This window comes from Bactrocera tryoni, chromosome 4, assembly GCF_016617805.1.
Source record: "Bactrocera tryoni isolate S06 chromosome 4, CSIRO_BtryS06_freeze2, whole genome shotgun sequence".
Lineage (NCBI taxonomy): Eukaryota > Metazoa > Arthropoda > Insecta > Diptera > Tephritidae > Bactrocera > Bactrocera tryoni.
In genome coordinates, this window is record NC_052502.1 from 54,439,681 (window position 1) to 54,461,201 (window position 21,521).

Consider the following 21,521-nt stretch of genomic DNA (forward strand, 5'->3'; position numbering starts at 1 on the left):
TTCAGCAAAACCTTTCTCTCGAAAACTTCTGGTGTTGTCTCAACGGATGTCGACATCGTCCATACTACTGCACCATATACGTAGGCTACCTTTTATATTTACAGGTTAGAGGGCAAAAGCAAGCTGGGCAAGTAGCAGCTGGAGAATAATTAGCGATATACAGAGTATGATTCTGGTTCGTCGGGAGAAGACTTTACTTTTCATTTGCTTATCAGTCCAAAGTGGTACCTATTGGTAAGAGTGATTCTGCGTTGAATTGATGCTAACATTGTTGGCGTTGTTGATGCCAACTTAGCCTGGAGAAAGCACAATTAAAAGCGTGGTTGTTAGACCAATAATACCTATATCATCGGCATACGCCAGCACTTGTAATCGTTTGGTGCCGAATGCCTGGTAGACGTTCTTCCCAGTTGATTGTACTTCAGATATTGTCCAGCATAGAGGCAGATCCTTTTCGTGCTGTCCAAGGTGGCTTTTCAATCGATGAAAAGTTAGTATGTGTCGTTTTTTTTATCGGATCTTTCACAAGTTATGGCGGATGGTGAATATTTAGTCGACGGTGGATTTATCAGATTTAAGTCCACTCTGATAAGGTCCAATCATTTCGTAGACAGCGGGCTTTCATCTCTCACACAGTATGCTCGAAAGGACCTTATATGCAATATTGAGAAGGCAGAGCACATACATACCTGATTTAGTTGTCCCAAATTGATAATCGTCTTTAAGTGTACTTCATTACAACTCTTTTCGGTCCTTCGAAAGAGAACAACGTTTTACTCTTCCTTTAACAATCCACTACCATTAGTCGAATAGAAGTTTTCTACCACGGAACAGTTTCTATATCTTGATCTAGTTATGTCATTAGCTCCTGAAACTTTAAACACGTATTCTCGTTTCAGGGTCGGTGTGGAAATTTTCGCCGAAACGGCTGGACTTGAAGTTTCCATATGACATTCTTTGATATAATTGCCGTAATCGAGGGAGAAAAATCAATTTTTAAAATCAAAATATTGACTAGTCTATCAATCATTACCTAATGTAAGAATACATATGTGCACATATTTGATTTTTGAATTTGAACAAATTTTAAGAAGACGGTTGTTTAAATACGACTTAGAAACTAAAAATTTACTTTTCATTTTTCTGAATTTTATTTATTTTATTTTAAAATTTTTATATAAAATAGTAATATCAACAAAATCATACATTTGTATCTTCCGTTTTGGCCTCCAAGGGAATTTCTTTAGTTTTCTCCTTCTTTTTATTTGACTCCCGTCGTTTTTTATGCTTATTGGACTTCAGATGTAAATGCCACTGATATTCTCCTATGAAATGCCGTTGACAGATCTCACAAAAGTTGCAGGTCTAAAAGTAAGTCGATTGTATTGAAAATATTAGAAATATATAAAGACTTTTGTAACCTATTTAATAAGTATAATTCTCTCTCTAATCCAACTGACAGATTTTGCTGCTTTTCTGTGACTTTCTAATCCCCTTACCAACTACTACCATTAACGCTTTGAAACACTTCTTACCAACTGAAAGATATAAATAAACGTTAAAATAACTGATATTATTTTCGACTTTTGCTCTGACTTGCACCATAATCGTTTATTTTTGTTCGAGAAGTACATAACCGTTATAATATCCTCAAATTCCAAGTTGGAACACTGATTCGAAAGGCCAATATGTTCATGTATGCTTGATATTTAGTAGGAAGAGGTCGTTTTGTTTCGCATGACTCGGGTGTTAGTTGTTGTATGGATACTGTTTGATATAAAAACCCTCTCTAAACAGACTTTAAGTCATCTCTAACGTGCGCTTCGAATAAACTTGTTAACTTATGACAATACTCCCATAGAAACAAGGTTTACATATTCACTACGCAGAGAAATCTATGAATATCACATTTTTCTTAAGAGAGTGTGTCTTCTTCTGCTGTTATACAAGAATTGTAAGGTTGAAAAGAGCTATCCCATCAAATATACACATTGGATTTTAATGTCCTACTAAATTATAAATTTGTGTCTAGTATAAAAATAAATTTCTTGCCTCTGGCAGCTTACCTCCTCATTGAGTCCCGCACCCGGATGTTGACGCCGCGCCATTGGCTGTATCTCACAGACCTCAGCTCTGCGATGGCTTTCGATGACCGTCACAGCACGTTCGTACACTTCTGCTGGCCACAAGTTAACATCACTAGTATCGAGTTCATACAAATCGGGCACTTGACGATCCTTACTGGCCAAAAAACGATTATTTATCCACTTGATTTGCTTCTTGGAGTAGCGTTGTGTGACCAGTTTCAGCTCATTCAAACACGCGTTTAGCACCTCGAGGCCCGGGGGCAAAGGTGGACATGTAGTTGTTGTATCGCCATCTGTCGCTGCCTCCAATTCTAATTCAATTTCTCTATGCATGTCGTGCTGCTGTGGCGGCTGTTGTGATTGACGTTCGCATATATGTTGGCTTTGTTTGTGCTTCTGAATTGGTGTTACGTTTATTGAACTCGGCTTTTGTGCTTTGAAGTGCTCTGCATGTGAATGATATGTATAAGTTATTGTACAATAAAAAAAAACTATGGTCATTCAAATGTGAATATAAAAGATATTAAGCGTAAAGTAAGAAAAAGTGATGGTTTCTCATCGACTCTATTATGCGAGTGTGTGGGAAAATTAGATCTCTTAGATATTGGAATGGCAAAGAAATCTTTCAAAAAGCTGACGCAAATTGGGAATTTTTCGGTTGAAGTTGTAGATTCAAATACACATGAATATGATTCAATATGGGTGAGTGTCTACATGGTAAAAAACTGGGATTTAACCATAAAGTATGTAGTTAAACTTATATAAAATAATTATATAAGTAAGGTCACTTATTTAACTTCCTCCTTCATGCAACATCAAACCTTATAGCTGAGCACCAATAGGAGATTCCAAGTGTAGCCAGGTCCTTATTCACCTGCTTCCACTGGCGGGTTCTGCGTCGAATACTTTCAGAGCTGGTGTATTCTCATCCATTCCGACGACATGATCTACCCAGCATAGCCATCCGTTGTCAATGCGCAAATACCTTCGAAAACTCGTAATGCCGACTCACCAGATGTTGCCACCGTCCATGCCTCTGCTCCTTATAGCAGGACGGGAATGATGAGTGACTTGTTGAATTTGGTCTTTGTCCATCAATAGAAGACATTAGTTAAACATACTAATATCATCTACATTTTATGACTTGAGAATTCCAAATTAGAGAGAGTCTCTCTGAAAAGACCCCACCTCAATGTATCTTTCATACCTCATAACTTTGCGAACGCGCTAGTACTGGTGACTATTCAGCGTTTGTTGAGCTTATGAGAGGTGATGGACTGGTTTTGAAGACCAATGGAACTCCTACCTTTTACTAATAAGGTTGTCATACAACATTGTGTACGAGGAAGCCCTTTCATGCAAGCTCATAGTTTCCAACGATTCTTTTATGGTCGGCATTCCTAGCAGAGCAATCGATGTAGGTAAGAAAAAGCCAATTCCAAACTAATTTTAGGTGCACGTGAGGTCTGATATGTAAACCTAACTCCTTCTACTTTTTCAGTTAGGCGACCAATTGAGTAGTTTTTTATATGAGAAATTCACACAGACGGATTACGACTTTATGCACAACACGGGCTGTCGAGCGAGTAGCAAGTTTGATATAGTAAACTCCTCCCGACAAACCTACTCCTAAGACGGTGAAGATAATGCTCACCATTTTATGAGCTTCACAAGCTGAAATCTACATCGACTACTTGGTTAGAGAAGCAAGAAGGATTATAATTTTCTACTATGCTGATATATTGGGCTAATTCAAGCCCGACTTGTAGAAAAAGCGGTCCGTATGGTGAAGATAAAAATACTTGTCCACCATGCCAAAGCTACAGTTTAGAGCTTTAACACCGTACTCTATAGATTGGGTACTGCTTTTTGTTTCCAAACTTGAAAAAATCATTCGCCGGGCAGCTGGAGGCCTGCTTTACATCGGGGTTAAAGAAGTTGGCACATCGCGGTGTCAAGTGTAACGAGCTAAAAGGAGACTATGCAGCAAATGTTGTAAATAAATTGGGGTTTTTCAAAATTTTCGTAATTTTGCGGTATTTGGCACCGCCCTCGTGGAAATATATTAAAAACCTAGGTTCAAATAACCGAAGAGATCAAATATCTTAACCTAACTATCATATAACTTAAACTTATCAAATAATTTTTTCTGGTGTCAAAACTGAACGAAATTAGAAATGCCAAAAATTAAGTGGCATTAAGTAGAAGACAAAAAAAAGAAAGAAACGAGATCATTGTATACAATTACCTTCTGTTGGCATTTTATACGCATTCAAGCGTAAGTACTCTTCAATTTTCTGATCATTTGCCGCATTAAACTGCTCCAAGTAGGGTATAAATTCTTTGTAGCCTATTGTTTGAAGTACGCCACGCGTGTACGCTGCGGAATTGTCTGATTGGCTGTGGCATAGAGAACATAATGAGTACATACTTGCTAATACAAAAAAAATGTACAAATGTAAATAAAAGTTTTTATAACAAGACATACATACATACATACAAATTAACAACAAAAAAGCTGGCCAAAGTTCTTCGACACTTTGTAGGAAAGTTATGCAGAGATTATCGAACGATTAAAATGATTAATGGTTTTTGGCGCTTTTTTGATGTGCTTAGTATATATGTATATATATGTATATGTTATGTCTACAAGTTATATAATATATATAAACATATGATAGCTATGTAGATATGCGAGATATGTACATACATACAATTATCTTTCCTAATCAAGCGCACAAGTGGACTCTATACTATATTTGTACATTATATTTAGATATCTCCGGGTTTTCTACAACTTTTTATACAGAAATTGTTCTATAGCGTTTGTTTACCTTTTATCAGCGTTGTGTTCGTTGTGAAATGCACGTATCTCAGCCAAGAGACCTTGTTCGAGCATAGCGTCCACACGCTTGTCCAAACGCGCGTTGAGCACATCCTGAATGGGAGAGCGAGAGTGAGAGATGGATGAGTGATCATATACAAAAATTTATGCTTACAAGTTAATTCATAAAGTGGCAAATTGAAAATTATATCGGTCAATTAAAATTAATATTATAGTCCGTGCCTGCCAAACATGATTAGTAACCGAAACTAAGTATGTAATAATTATAGGCCTATTGGTTAACACCATGCTCTATATTTTAAACACCATATATTAGCTATAATTAACAACATTACAACTTCCTGCAGATCATTAGCTCTAATTGCGGACTCTAAGAAGGTACTTGCTCTCTCTCACACACACACGCAACAATTAAGCCTATGGTGTTTGAAAAGTGTATCTATTGGATATTGTTTTTGGCAGGCGTGACTGCTAAGTAATCTTTTAAATAACACTTGAAAACTTCAGCAATTAATGAGCTCTGATCGATGACTGAAATATATGTATAATAAACATACATAAAAGTCCACCGAAATTTCCTAAGCCCTTTTTGGAGCACAATTGTAATTGTCGCTTTGAACACAAGTACCATTAATGTACATACATACAAGTATGTACGAGGGCGGCACGATAATAATTTTGTATTTTAAAGTTATTTGTTTTCAAGTTTTTGTGTTTATAATATCAATATTTTGATGCAAGATCAACAATAATATAATTTTTCATAAGCAATAAAATTTCTATTCGATCATAAAATCTTAGAGCTTCTCTTCATAAGGTTAGAAACTAGCAGGCAGTCGCCGATGTCATAATACTGATTAAAAAAAATCAGTCGTCAATATTCACCAAAAACCCAGTCGCCAATATTATCCTTTGGTCTTTCTTGTTTTCTAAGAATACGAAAATTATTGAGACAATAATGTCACCCACCATAAACGTCATAAATAAAACGAACTGTCAGAGTAATTGTAAATATACATAGCTTTCAACTTGCCGTTCGTTCATGAGAATGGACTTCAACATGTCAAATACTGGACATCGGCCATCGCAAACTATGCATAATTGCTCCCCATCAGGTCTTATTGTGTTTCACTTCGATAAGAAAACACATCGGTTTGTTAGAAAGGTTTTCAGATCAGATGTTGTTGTTGTAACGGGTACCTATCCCGTTAGGATAAGATAAGTTGTCATTGACGTCATCCAATGGTGAGCCCAGGAAACGTGCTGTTTCAACGGGGTCGGACTAAACAAAGAAGGGTGTCAGATGTGAGGAGTTATCAAGGCATATAAAGTGTCCAGTAAAGATGTAGATAAGTAGGAGTTTCACCCGCTCTTCGTCTGCAATGGGTGGGGATTTAACTCCAAGTACTCCATTCAGTGAAAGAGAGCCGGTGAAGGTGTTAATAGCTCTACTGTAAATGGCGGTCAGTCCATGTCTGAAGTTTGTTGCGTCCGAAGTCTGGTCTGCGTATTGTTTTATGTTGTCGACGTAGTTGATGAAAGACCTCTTGATGCTCCGAGAAGGCGCTACAAGCAGGTGACCACAGGGTTGAGGGGGAGTGAGTTATTCTCCTTAACTGGAAGTATGTGGATTTCACTGTGCAGCTGTTCAAGGAGAGACATCAAGAGGCATCCCATTCTGAGATGTTTGTAGCTTCTTCGGCTGCTTTCACTGCATCAAGGCGACCATATTGGTGCGACTTACATAAGACCCGCCGACCGAATGCCTTGTATATTGCCAAAAACGTTTCTTCAGCAATAATCACGGTCTTGTAAGGAGTGAAGAAGCACAGGCTGTCAAAAGTCACACCTAAAATCTTAGGGTTATTGACAGTTGGAATCTTAACGCCATCAACTGCAATATTAAAGTCAAGCCTGTACGCCCTCGTCCAGTTTGCGAATATGGTCGCTGTGGAGTTATAGGGGTGAGTGTCAGGTTATGTGCAACGAAGAAGCGGGAAAGGTCGGAGAGATAGCCATTTACGTTTGACCACATGTCATCGATTCAATTGCCCGACGTCATTATCGTGCAATCATTAACATGCGAGGTTATATGAATTCCCTCTGGTGGCTGCGGGAGTTTCGATATGTTGAAGTTAAACAGCAATGGGGAGAGGACACTATCCTGCTGAACCCGCTGTTCAATTCTTCTTAGTTTGGAGTTTTTACCTGGAAATAGTATGGATGATTAACCACCGTTCATGTTCCAGATCAGTCATATACACATATATATAGTGCTTTCCGTCAGAATAGCACGGTTGCATACCCAGCCATGTATTGCCAACTCAGCATATTTCAATAAACCGGACAGATCTTATATGCCGCCAGCCATACTCCTCTTCTTTCATTGCTTTTTTATGATATAATAAAATTGATTCATTGAGCAATGAAATGGACTTTTTTGCGCTGCAATGATTAACAGAAATTCTCTTAATGTTCTATCAAAACAATCACGAAGTATTCTTAAACACTGATCTATCAAATGATTTATCGAACTACCCTCGTATAAACATAAGCGTAAATACATTTTAATTTATATGTCAGCAGTTGCGGTGCATACCCTGCAGAGATACAAAATCTTCAACATTGCCGGCGTTTTACGAGGCACGTGTAGCTAATGAGTTTCTACAAATAATTATAGTAAAATGACGGGAAGAAAGAGTGTTGGATTTTACCTAAAACCATATTAGTAACAAACATATTTACTCGGGTATATACAAGTATATACAAGTATATATGAAATATGTATGGTTATGCACCAGTTGGTATATCCGTTCAGAAGCTTTTCAATGAAAATCGAAATGGAATTCTGCGGCTTTTCGATTTTGGCTGACATTGAATTCTAAGTGAGGCAGTTTATGCAGATAATTTTGAAATTATAAATGTTTCATTTGGACATCTGTTAATAAAAACAAATTCAAACGCCGGACCTTCACAGTACTTTTTCGAAGGCAGTAATGATATCGAAATACATGGACAACGACATTATTTTTAGAAGCTACATATTTATATTGATTTTAATAACATAATTTCTTAACCAACGTAGTGAATCGGAGGATTTACAGGTATTAGAAAACAGAGTATGTAAATGAGTTTCAAAAAAGCTTTTTTATTTAATTGTATTGAAGTTGTTTATTTTGTAATGAAATACAATCCAATCCCTACAGGGTTCAACACATATACATATGTATGTCACTAGAGTTCGTGGCTGCCACAAAAACTTGACTGGACACACGTAGACACTATGTGTTTATCAATATGTTAGCATAAATTAGAACAGATTTAAAAAAAAAATTGTATTTATTTATTCTCGTATATGTATGTGCATATGTATATAATAATAGCTATTATTCAATAATATTTGAGCGCTCTTCTATGTGTGTTTTGAAGAGAATTTATAGTATGCTGCATAGGCTTATATTTTTATACCCGAACATAGTGACGAATGCTAAGGTAACATGATATGAACAAGCATAAATCTAACAGTGGAAGGATCCATATAAATATGCCTTTAATCGAGAAGAAACCAATTAAATATAGAGCATATAACTCTTTACATTATCCAAGTAAATGATAGTATTTTACGACTATTAATAAACATTTTCGAAAACGTGTAGATTTTGATTTGTAGGTCTTTTAAAATTTTGAATTCAAAGACGTGTCAACTATAAATATTTATAGCTATCAACTTTTTACATTGCGTATGGCAACCCATTTAAACATATTTTCGACTATAAGTAGTCTTAAACTTATTTAGTATCATTCCCATATTGTTTTTCTTCCTGAACCTGGTGAAAGAAACGTTGGAGACCCTAAAAAGTATACTTACATACATGTATGTATATAAATATCAGCGTGACAAGCTAAGTGCCATATCTGTCTGTCTGTCCGTCCGCATATACGCAAGCTAGTCCCTCAGCTTTTGAGAAAGCGATCTGAAATTTAGCACATACCCTTTTTCCCCAGAAGTTGGTCATTAGTCGGAATTTTAGCATGTAGATGCTTTACAAACTGATCGATCAAACTCAATTCAGTTTATGAAAAACTTTTGTATTTGATAGGAAAACAATTATATAGTTGGAATATTGTTTTGCGTGAGAAGATATCTGCTTCATAGTACAAACTATGATCGTTTAATTGATGAGTTGAACTCACGGTGACAGTCAGTGTGTTTTTGCTCAAATGTCATATGTGATCACACGCAGTTTTCCTAAAATCTGCCGTGATTTTAAGTGTATGTTAAGCATGTTTAGGTGATCAGAAGTGTTTAGCTTGGTCAACTTGTTATATCACCAACGAATATTCAAACACACGTTTGACCTACTTTTTCTATTAAAAACCACAGCGATTGTTTCTTTTTTTTAGTATGTTTGTTTAAGTTAACTACTCGTATAATTAAAATACAAAAAAGATATGCGTTAGCCATAAAAAAAATAATAATAAATAAACAAAGCAAGTGAGGAAGAGCTAAGTTCGGGTGCAACCGAATATTTTATGCTCTTGCAATATGCATTCAACCCATTTTTGAGAAAGAGAAACCGTGACCAGGAAAGGATTTTCTCTGAATTTCAATTGTATATCACATACACTGACCGATATTTTCGGCCGAAAGTCAACTATAGGATCCGGGGTCCAAATATTCGGTACCTAGTGGCTTGAATAGCTTTAGTCGAATTTGGACCGTTATATGAATTGATTCTTGATTCATACACTGGAAAGAACATAATCAGGAGCATTTTGAAAGCATGTTATATGAGAAGTAGGCATGGTTGTAGTCCGATTTTGCCCATTTTCGCACTGTGACATAGGAATATGAGAAGAATGTCACGTACTAAATTTAGTCAAAATTGGTTGGACAGGTCCTAAGATATGAAATTTTCCCTAAAAGTAGGCGGTGCTACTCCCATCGTCCAATTTTTATTCCGATTCCCAGAAGGCCCTCTCATACTATCTCGAGTGTTAAATTTATCATCTGCGTTTTATGGGCGTGACAGTGCTCCGATTACAGGTGCGAACTCGTTCTTACTTCTTTGTCAAAGAGCACGTCCACCAAGCACGTCCACCAAGTTTCATCAAGATATCCTAATTTTTAACCAAGTTAGAGCTTGCAAGCACGGACGTACGGTTGGATGGACAGACAAAGAGACAGTCTCCCGGATTTCAACTTTTCTCCTCATCCTGATCATTTATGTATATATACATAACCCTATATCTATATCGATTAGTTTTGGGTGACACATACTTCTGTTAGGTGAACAAAACTATTATACTCTGCAGCAACATGTGGCAAGCTCATAAAAAAGTTTAATACATTTTTCGTCAATTCTGTTGGTCATTGGCTTCAAAGTTTTTGTTTTAATTTATGGTATTTAATTTTTGTTTTTGTTTTTATTATTTTGGTTGATAATGAAGTTGATAAGGGCCCAAGTGCTTTGAAGACCTTTGTTTACCACTTGACAACCGAGCAATGGCATCACCTTTGCATTTGTTGAATTCCTTGCCGCTGCTAATGCTAATGAATGCTTGCTGCCAAGTCGCCAGCAAATATCTTATCAGTTTGTTCTAATTTTCGTATCTAAATTTAAAATCAAGCATGTGCCGTACATATCTCCACGTACAGGCAGTTGTACGCGCCACCAACTCATCGGCCACAATTAGATTTGATTGAATTTTTCGATGCATATGCAAGGTGTCTACAAGCATACATATGTATATATTAATATACACCATAAATATTTATATGTTTTATGAATGTATTTATCTAGCTAAGCATGACTATAAATATGTCCGAAAGTTTGAGTTTAATAAAATAAACCCATTGATTACCTTTCTATTTACTTTATTTTTACTTTTCGTATGCAACGTAAGTAGAAGAAAGTCTAGCAATAATTTTTATCACACTTCTCCTAGATCGTGTATTATTTATGAGTTACAATGATAGTTTGACTAGCTGATCTTCTATTTACCACTTGTCTACTCGCTATGTTTGAACTACTTTACTTCTGCAATAAAAACTATGCAGCGGATTTCACGCTAGAAGCGTATAGGTATCCTATACATTACAGTGGTACAACCTCTTTTTATTCTTGGCATCTTTCTTAGAGATATGCTAGTCTATGTGGAAGAGAATAGTACTAGTTCTTACTAAAACTCGTTTTCGATTCGTTACTTCTATACTCACTTTGGTTGGTCATAAAACGGATGTTTTTTGGCTACCCAGAGGATATTTGGTTTAAGACCGGAAGTCGTGAACTGCTCGAGTCATAAGAATCGAAAGTATGAATAAGATTCGTGCAGATATTTCTAAAAATTTTCAATCAATTAGTGATTAAGTCATTTTACATTACTAGATATGTAGGTCTGCAAACTGCTTATATCACTCTGGTTTGTTCAAATTGCAGAAATGCAATAGAAAACAAACATTATAATTACCCATTTAGGTCTAGAAACCACCTCTAAAACATATTACTCAAATTATTTTTGTGTGGTGACAGCAATAATGCTAAATATTAGATCCTTCGTAAGTTTAAGTTTACCCAAATTTTGCTGAAGTTACGTTCGATGGTACAGAAGGCTTGCATAAGAATTTGTCTAAAAATTGGTATTGGTATTGGTGAGTATTCCAATATTTCCATACATCGTGCACTGCCCACTTTTAGGTGAAATCCCATATACAAGGAACGACTCCAACAATTTTAGTCAAATTTGGTTCATCAGATAACCATGATATTCTAAAGTCACATTGTGAAAATGGGAGAAATCGAACTATAACCAGATCTGTTTCCCATATATTACAATTTTAAATTTCATATGATTCTTTCACTTAACAGTGTTTAGGTAGATCAAACACCAACGAAGATATCGAATAAAATTTAACATAACTAACGGACTTTTCAATAAAAGCGCTACAAATTCTTTATTCCTGTGGAAGTACATTCGATGCCATTATGTATGGAGCTCGATTTTTTTTGTTTTGCATAGAAACCACGGGAACGTTTGCAGAAGTTTAGACGCTGGACCCAATTTTCGACGGTTTTCAAGCATAAATCGGTCGATTCTGCTGTAATTTCTCGTTCGATATTCGTACGAAGTTCATCAATCGTCGCTGGCTTGTTAGGTAAGACCATAGACTGGATGTAGCCCCACAGGGAATCGCACGACCAAGGCGGCCAGTGGACTAAGCCATTTCTTGAGATAACATGTTCTCCAAACTTAGTTTTCAATAATTCGATTGTGACATTCGTTGTGTGGCTTGTGGCGCTGTTCTGTTGGAACCACATATTGTCCAAGTCCATATCATTCAAATAGGGCCAAACATATTCGGTCATCATTGAGCGGTAGCGATTCCCATTCACAGTGACGTGACGGCCCATAAACCGCACTAGACCTTAATTTTTTCGGGATCCAATGATGACTTATGGAGTACGTGTGGATTTCTATCTGACCAATAACACACTTTTTGCTTATTGGCGAAGTCATTCAGCCAGAAATTCAGCCTGGGCGGTGAAGATGATTTTTCGAAGAAAATCCGGATCTTTTTCTAGTTGTCGCTTAGCTCTATTCGCGAACATACAATGATTCTGGTGGTCAAGCGGCTTCAGTTCTTGAGTCAATTTGATCTTGTAATTTCGACCTGTTGTTGGATCGTATATATTTCCATGATGAAATGGCAAACCTTACTGAAGAGAAAGGTCAAAAGAGCGGAGAAAAAACATGGCGTCGTTTGCTGTCCCTATCGGTCTGCTTTGTAGCGTCCCTATTGAAAAACCTTATCTTCCCATAGCACTAATCTCATAAATATATAGATTTCTTACTAATATATTGATTTTAATATAAATATCTAGGCTATGAAACTAAGTAATTTCATGATCTTTGTTGGTATGTATTCTTCTTCTCTCCAGGAAGTGGCTCCATTCTTCTAACCGGCGATATCGGACGACTATAGCGTACCGCAGCAGTCGAAAGTATTATTATTTTTGTTATTTTTACAGGAAAACAGCGTCCAAAGAGAGCGAGAACATACATGTTAAAGTGATTACGACTAATAAGATCATGTTTTTTTTATAAATTAGCACAACTCGAGAGCATTAGCAGCAATTAAAAAATTTACACTTAGCTTCTTACTACTTTTTTTTTACTGTATCATACAGTATGTATGTATTATACATACATATGTGTTTTAATACATGTAATGTTGACTTTGTGATGCTCTACAGAGTTTTGTATGTATTAACGCGAATTTTCACCTCTACATACACGCACACACACACACAAACGTACAACAATCAGTGCATATTACGCATTACAACAACATTTGATGCATTCCGACACTCATCTGTGTACATAAGTCACTTCACACGTCCGTACATTTTGTTGGTCTCACGTCTTTAAGATGCCACCAACGTTCTTTGCCAATTCTTTTCCCAATTTTTTTTACGCAAATTCATGGTATTCAAGTCTTCCTTGCGCCTCTACCGGATTATCGGTTAACCCCGTATGCGATTATAATTCTTCATTGCCCGCCGCCACCGCACCGCTATACCGCTGTACTTTTCCTACTTACATTTTATCGCTGCAATCGTGTTGTGTCACGCATACACCCGTACAAAGTTAAAGCTTTAAAGCCGATTCTTTGTGCTCACGATGGAAAAGAACCTGTAAAACTCCTTTCACTTTGCATTCCTATCCATTCGACATTCTTCTTCAATTACGACTCGCATTCTAAAGCGCCCCCTGCCCGCACACAATCTACCGTTGACTTGTGCTTGCGCCAATCTTTCACTTCCAGCTGTTGGGCGCAATGGGTGTACATTTGTGTGTGTGTGTTTTGGCGAGTGCGTCGTCACTCAGCGAAATTGTTTGTTCTGGCATCGTAAAAGCGCCTACTCGAAGTCATTTTGGCCAAAAGCCAAATGAGTCGTAAACCACTGTTCAAGCCAACTCGCTATCGCCGCAGCGACAAAGAAGTCAAAGAACGTCTTCGACTTCTTGTTACGACTATCGATGTGTGCGTGTTGTTGTTGCAGCCAGTTTGTCGAAGTTAGCGCGCCGGCTGGTTACCGCATCTGCATGCTAATTTCACATTCGACGCAATCGCGTATTTCATTGTAATGCGTCGCCATCATTAGGTGTAGTGAATGTTGAGGAATGCACGCAGACATATAACTGGTAGCAAACACACATATACACACATGTGCACATACATATGCATGTATGTATGTATATCAATTGCTCGGCATTTGTAAGTTTTTGCTAAGTGCTTTAGCTTCGGTTTAACAATTAAACTGGTTGCGCAATCGCATTACGGCTAAAGATATACTCGTACAAGCAACAAAAACAAAATTGTAAAACAAGAACAAATTACTTTAGGTCACTGCAGCGCAGAATGTCGCTGAATTTTAATTTTCATATCAATAAATAATTGAGGTGAATTCAGTGGAAATAATAAGGAAAACCGCTAACTTGTACCACATACAACTACACTTGCACGCGTGACTGCAGCCCTGGTATGTCTCCAGTGATGATTCAGCAATGAAAGATATTTAAAATAAAATAAAATATTTAAAATATTTGTTATTGCTTCTTTGAGTGATAAGAAGTAAAGTTTAGTAATATAAAGACAAAATAAGAAAATACGTTAACTTCGGCCTTAACTGTAATACCTTTCACACGTAAAATTTTTATTGCATTAAAGGGTATACGAAAATCTCTATTCTGATTTTGATCGGTTAGTTTGCATGGCTGCTATTTGTTATAGTTGCCCGATCTGAACGATATATTCGGGGATTGTAGCGTTGCCTTGGATAATAACTGTTGTAAAATTTCGTAAAGATACTTTGACAAATAAAAAAGTTTTCATACAAGCAGCAGCGTGGCAAACTTAATATGTGACCTGGTCTACGAAAAGGGAGCTAACGTGCAAAAACTAGTTTTCTGGGAAACAGCTGTTAAAAATAAACAACTCGTTTCGTCAGTTTCTCGTTATCTCATTCATTGTTCTCCTTTCTAAAGGCTCCAAGGACGTCCAGTAAGTGTTGTTTTTGGTCGGAATATTATTATAGTTCATCGTGTAAGTTGCTAGAATTAGAATAAACTACTCAGCATAATTATTTTTGGCCCATATAAGGTTTTTCTAGTGTATAATCATGTCTTTATAGCTTATAATTCAATGTATTTTGTTCATTACCAAAAAATTATATTTCTACATTTTTAGGGAACAAGTTATGGCTTTTTGGATTCTATCACGTGAAAAAGCATCTCATCTTCCATCCGAATCAACTAAAGAGCGAAAATTGATTTTTTGACACCTAAGCCCCCTTTCCGTAGACCAGGTCACATATACCCTATTTAGACTATAATAATGATATATGAAATTATGGGATACCTCATCAAAATAATACAGTCCAACTTTTCTATTACGAACTCCTGTATCGTTAAATTTTTTTCAATATCCACTATGTTTTGCTTTCCTTTTAACGATATGCATTTTTTCTGCGCCCATAACTCGAATTTTCTAATGTTTTTGAAATCTTCATTAAGCAATTCTTCTTTGCGAAAAAAAATGTATCTGTATCTAGTGTAATCTGGTACCAATTTCAGCTTAAATTACTTCCTATTCTAAAACTAAAAAAATCCGTAATAAATTTTATTTAAAATGGCTTATGAAAATTTTGTATCTAAGAGGTCAATTGAAAAGTCCCCGGCCTGATACATAAATGACGCTACTAGAATTAAATCTCTAAGATTTTTAGTTAGCACAAACCATCAAAAGGCGCGTGTCTGATCATTATTTTTTGAATTCTAACATGTTTTGTGAACCAAGTTTTATTATTGTGCATTTTTTTTTTTTATTCAAGTTAAATTTACAATCTGTCTTAATGTTAATACTAGACAATAAGTAAATGTGCTGTGAAGGTACAAACAAATTGTGAGTGTTACTTCATTTAGTGACCCTCTGTTTAGTGACAGTATAATAAAAATAAAAATACAAATCCAAACTACATACATACTAATTTACATAATTATTTGCAATTTTCTTTATGTTAAAATAACATAATCCACTAGTTTGTGCTAAAGTTATGTATTTACATTTCGTGCATGCGTGCTGGTTTTCAAGTTTATAATGTCTTTTCTTTTTAACCTTGTTGTAGTGGGTGCCTGTAGTAATGCCACTGCTAAAGGATTGGAATGGATCTCTAACCTGATTTTGTATCTTTCACTAAACTTTTTTATTTCATCTTTCACTTTGCATATTTTTAAATCTCTATGAATAGTATGATTAGAAACATACCATGGAGCTTTTGTAATTGACCTGAGAGTTTTTGATTGAACGCGCTGTATTATTTCAATATTTGAATTGCTTGCCGTGCCCCATATTTGTATCGCATAAGTCCACCATCATCAAGGTTTTATAAATTAGCAGTTTATTTTCAAGAGAAAGAACAGATTTTTTACCCAGAAGCCAATAAACACTTTTCGATTTTATATTAATTTGTTCTTTTTTCGCTTTTGCATGATATTTCCAGGTAAGCCTTCTATCTATGTGTAACCCCAGGTATTTCACATGATCACTAACAGGTATGGCTGTATTAAAAATTTTGATTGAAGGATAATCACCTTTTCTTAGGGCAAAAGTAACATGGACAGATTTATCTGAATTGACTTTAATGTTCCACATCTTGAGGCAGTCTTCTAGTTGGAATAAGTAATTTTGTAGTATATCAGAACATTCTGAAGGCACTTTATTTGAAGTTAGGGCTGCAGTGTCATCAGCGAATATTGCTATAGTAACATCGTTGTTTTTTGGGATATCCGTTGTGAATATCGAATAAAGAATTGGCCCTAAAACACTTCCCTGTGGTACGCCTGATTTTATTTTATACATACTTGAGTACTCATTTCCAACCCTAACATAAAATTGTCTATCTTTTAAATAAGATTTAATAAGAAAGAAAAAGGGAGCAGGTAAATTTTTCTTTAATTTGTAAAGCAGTCCGGGGTGCCAGACTTTATCGAATGCTTGTTGCACATCAAGGAATACACCTGAAGAATATTCTTTTTGCTCTAAAGCTGACCTTATTTTATTAAAAACTCTATGGCATTGTTCAGGAGGAGTTGGTCCGGAATTATATTTAAATTTTCCAATACCGGTATCAGTCTTCGTAACAGAATTCTTTCGAATACCTTTGAGAAAGCGACCAGTAGACTTATGGGGCGATACGAACTAAGTTTTCGGGTTTTTTTTGGTTTAGCAATCATAATTATTTCTGCACATTTCCAGGCTGTAGGAAAGTGCTGAAGCCTTAGTATGGCTTTATTAGGGTTTTGATTTCCGCAGGGATAAAGGTACTGTTTACTACAAAAGTATCTTGTGGAGTTGAGATAAAACCTGCCATTGTAGAAGGCGTTGTTAAATTTTTCAACAAAGCCGTCTAATTGGTCAGTGGTTCTTAAGTTCACACTAAGATCAATATTATTGTCTAACCAGTAAGAAAATGATCGAATATTAGTACGTGGAGTCACATTATTGTGCATGAAATAGAATTTCGCGTGTTGATAAAATATTGAAGGGGAAAATACAGTTGGAGCAAACACTTGGCTTGATGACAAGTTTTCGGACGCTGCCCCAATAAAAGCAACCATCAAGGATTGGTATGCTAAGTTTAGACGTGGTAAAATGAGCTGAGATATTACCGACGAAAACAAAAAAAGTCCACAAATTAATTTTGGATGACTGTATAGTGAAGTTCTTCGAAGTAATGATATATACGAACGTCTACATCATATAATTCATGACCATTTGGGTATGAGAAAGCTCTTTGCAAAGTTGGTTTCGCGCGAGCTCACTTTTGGCCAAAAACTGTCAAGATTCGGAACAGTGTTCGGAGATGAACCCGAGATTTTGCGTCGATATGTGACAATGGATGAAACATGGCTCCGTAATTTCATTCCGAAGTCCAATCAATCCGAGTGGACTGCACACAATGACCAGCTTCAAAGCATGGAAAAATGCAACAGTCGGCTGACAAGGTTATGGCGTGTGTATGATTGTGATACACATGGAATAATTTTTATTGACCACCTTGAAAAGGAAGGACGATTAACAGCGACTATTGCATATCGTTATTGGACCATTTGAAGGACGAAATCGCAGAAAAACAGTTACATTTGAAGAAAAAGCAGGTGCTTTTTCAACAAGTCAATGCGCCGTGTCACAAGCCAGAGAAAGCGATGGCAAAAATATATGAATTGGGCTTCGAATTGCTCCCGCATTCACCGTATTCTCCAGATCCAGTCCTGACCGACTATTTCCTGTTCTCAGATATTCAAAGCATGTTCGCTGGAAGGAAAATTTCGCCGAATAAAAAAAGAATGAATAAAATTAAAAAGATATACAATTGATACAAGTTCAATCAAAGATAAAATTAATATACTTACTATATGTGATATATCATGGAACTATCAACCAAAAAAGATGAAAATCATTATATGAAATCTGGGTAATTGGTTGATCGATATCGCACATTTTTGACATAGTATATCCAATATTATATGTGCAGTTAATTTCGCTAAGATATCTTATATATTGACCGATTTAGAAGATATAAAGTAATTCGTAAATTTGAAATTTTTGTAAATTTTTTATGTTAGGTAAATTTTTGTAAATTTTTTATGTTAGGTAAATGGGTGCTAGCGAACATTTATAAGTTACAAAGTCAAGTAGAATATACGTAATTAAGTTAAATTTTGTTTAAATTCACTTTTTAATTCACTTTTCACTTTTTAATTTATACAAAAAGTAGACAGATGGGAATCCGGAAGCAGATTAGTAGAGATGAAATGCATAAATTTCGATAATTTAACGGTTCGAAATAGAATCGGCTTAAACATAAATGCATTTCATGTTTGTCTAAATACATATGTATAGTATATACATATATATAAATATATTGCATATGTGAGTGACAAAACACACTTCTGAGATTGTTATTCCAGCAAACGGCCTGGAAAAAATTAAAAAGAAAACGGCAGCAATCAGAAATTTCGAACAGATTTATCAGCTGTGGTGTGGGCGTTGGTTGCAGCGCTTGTTCCCGCAGTTGCTCCCTGTGTTGCAGCAGATTGCCAGTGCACCATCAGCGATCAGCTGTTGTCTGCCTATCCCCTCAGATACTTAAAACAATGCTGCGTCTAATGGGATTTTCGAGAATTATCTCTTTTCTAATTATTTTACGTTCAAAACCGCCGAGATTTTCTTTGTTCGCTTTGTTTATTTCCTTATCATAAATTGAAATACTTGCGCTTGTGCATGCAAGCGCCGCTGGTTTACTACAAAATATCGTGAAAATTAGAACTAATGCTATTTTGGTGTTGGAAAATTTTACTAACACCAAACAAAATCATGAAAATGGGGGAACAATACAACAACATGGTATGCTACATGTCGCATAAAATTTAGTGTTATGGAGAAGCGTCAGCTCAGCTCTGCAACGAACATAAATAAAGTGCTGCAAAGGTGACAAAAGTGTTTCCTTCCATACACAATGTTAGCGTCTTCATAAAACATAGACACAGATTTGTTGCGGCCAGGCAATATGCAACAACACATAGTGTCTGTCATAGACATACGTTAGCATTTTAATGAGGGGATGTTGATTCGGTTTTCCTTTCATTACATATGATTGCATAATTTTTTATTTTTATGTGAGAATATATTTTAGACTATTTCAAGTCAACTATTTATAAACAACAAAGAACTAGTCTGACCACTCTCTTCTTCTTACAAAGGCGAACCGCCTTACCATCACTTGTTGACTTGGATCTCTAATTAGAATTGAAGTGGCCTTATGCTTCAGCTTGTCAGAACATATCAAGAAGAATCAGGGAATGAATGAATGAATATTCAGCTTTATATTAATTCTATTATATGCGCTTATAGAACTTTATTTGTAAGCCAACTTGAGAGATGAAAACTTTATATAAACTTACAGGTATCCTCATTGGCTTATAAATAACTACTTTGGAATCGAAGTATCGCTTAAGCTATTAAAATGAAGTCTGAAAGTTAACTGTATTTACCAATAGTTAACAAGAAATCGAAATAATGGTCACTTAGGTCAACAAAGGCATTCTTCTTAGAATCGAAACATTCAATATGAGCCAATTGTTAGATTTGTTAACATCATTTTATTTAATAAATTTTAGTAAATTTACAGAAGGCAATTCAAACCCCCCCACATACCCTCTTCGACTACGCCTCTTCCATATTACCTACAATGGAAATTTAAGTGACATTCCGCTAGCCAGAAGAAGCTGAATGAAATATGTTAAGCATTTGGTTGTGAACGATTTAGAGCAAGCAACACCGGCGGCGTCCAGACGAACAACTAACACATCATTCAACAGCAATGTTATGTCTGCAGCCCCGGTACAAAGGCGCATACGTCTGAGATTTGTCAACCCAATTGCTATTTTAAAACATTTATGACGCTTATAATGCGTTAATTTACAGTTTGTTTCCCACTTTCGATAGAAACGCCACTTTTGTGGAAGCACCCTGGCTGCCAAATAGTTTTTAGTCAAAACAGTGGAAAAGTACACTAATTATATGCCATCTAGCGATTGTTTAAGTTCATTATTATTTTCGGTTATATTTAATTTAACTTTGTACATACCTGTTTACAACGCAACCAAAACAATATAGTATGCGGGTAACGTAGTGGACCACCGAGCCGATTGCCGCCTGGTTGTTGCCGTTGCGCCTGTAATTTAGCGGTTAGGGTCTCTCCCGTTTGCTGATATACTTCTATGGCGCTAAGGAGGAAAAAGAGAGAAAATGAATGTTAAAATTGCAGCTTGTGGTGATTGTTTTCTTTGGAAAAATTTTCACATCTACATAAAATAAGAGTCAAGAAGTGAGATATAGTTTAAGTAGTATAAGAAAAACTGTGAAAATACACAAGGTTAAAGGAGAGAGTGGCAAAAAGCCTTCAAAGACGGTCGAGAGATTGCTGAAGACATGCCTCGTTCTGTGCCACCTTTGGCCTCTTCAACTGATGAAAATATTAAAAAAGTGAAGGATAAGGTATGGTGCTTGAAAATCGTCAGGCAAGCGTTAGAGACATGACAAGAGAGCTTGAAATCTCTTGCGAGTCCATTCGAATGATTTTGTTGGATATTTGTGGAAACGAGTTGTTGCTCGACTCGTTTTTTGTCCAAAAAGAAAACCGTAAACAATCACTTTGGATATGCTTGATCGTGCAAATTCCGATCTCACATTAATGGAGGGCATTATCACAGCCGATGAAACATGGGTTTATGAGTTTGACTTGCAAACAAGTCAACAATCATCGGAATGGAGGAAAAACAACTACGCCAAAGGCGCTCGGTTTTTTCGATGTTCGTGGTGTCGTGCATCATGAAAATGTTCCGGAAAGACAGACAGTCAATAAGGAGATCTATTTTGCCATATTGAGGCGTTGGCGTGGGAACATCCGTCGAAAACCGCTGGAATTGTGGTTATAGGATTTTACATGATATGATGATGATAA

General features: G+C 36.2%; 1 protein-coding gene across 1 annotated transcript in view; it reads right to left on the reverse strand.

Annotated features, from left to right (window-relative positions):
- Window positions 1-1,163: 1,163 nt before the first annotated feature.
- The window catches only part of LOC120775310 (tRNA dimethylallyltransferase), a 144,517-nt gene continuing 124,159 nt past the window's right edge, over window positions 1,164-21,521 (reverse strand). The window contains exons 5-9 of the mRNA XM_040105445.1: window positions 20,646-20,784; window positions 4,922-5,025; window positions 4,336-4,487; window positions 2,067-2,533; window positions 1,164-1,365 (exon numbers count right to left, since the gene is read on the reverse strand). Of these exons, the coding sequence (XP_039961379.1) occupies window positions 1,201-1,365; window positions 2,067-2,533; window positions 4,336-4,487; window positions 4,922-5,025; window positions 20,646-20,784 (1,027 nt within the window). The 3' untranslated portion in view covers window positions 1,164-1,200. The remainder of the gene's footprint in view (window positions 1,366-2,066; window positions 2,534-4,335; window positions 4,488-4,921; window positions 5,026-20,645; window positions 20,785-21,521) is intronic.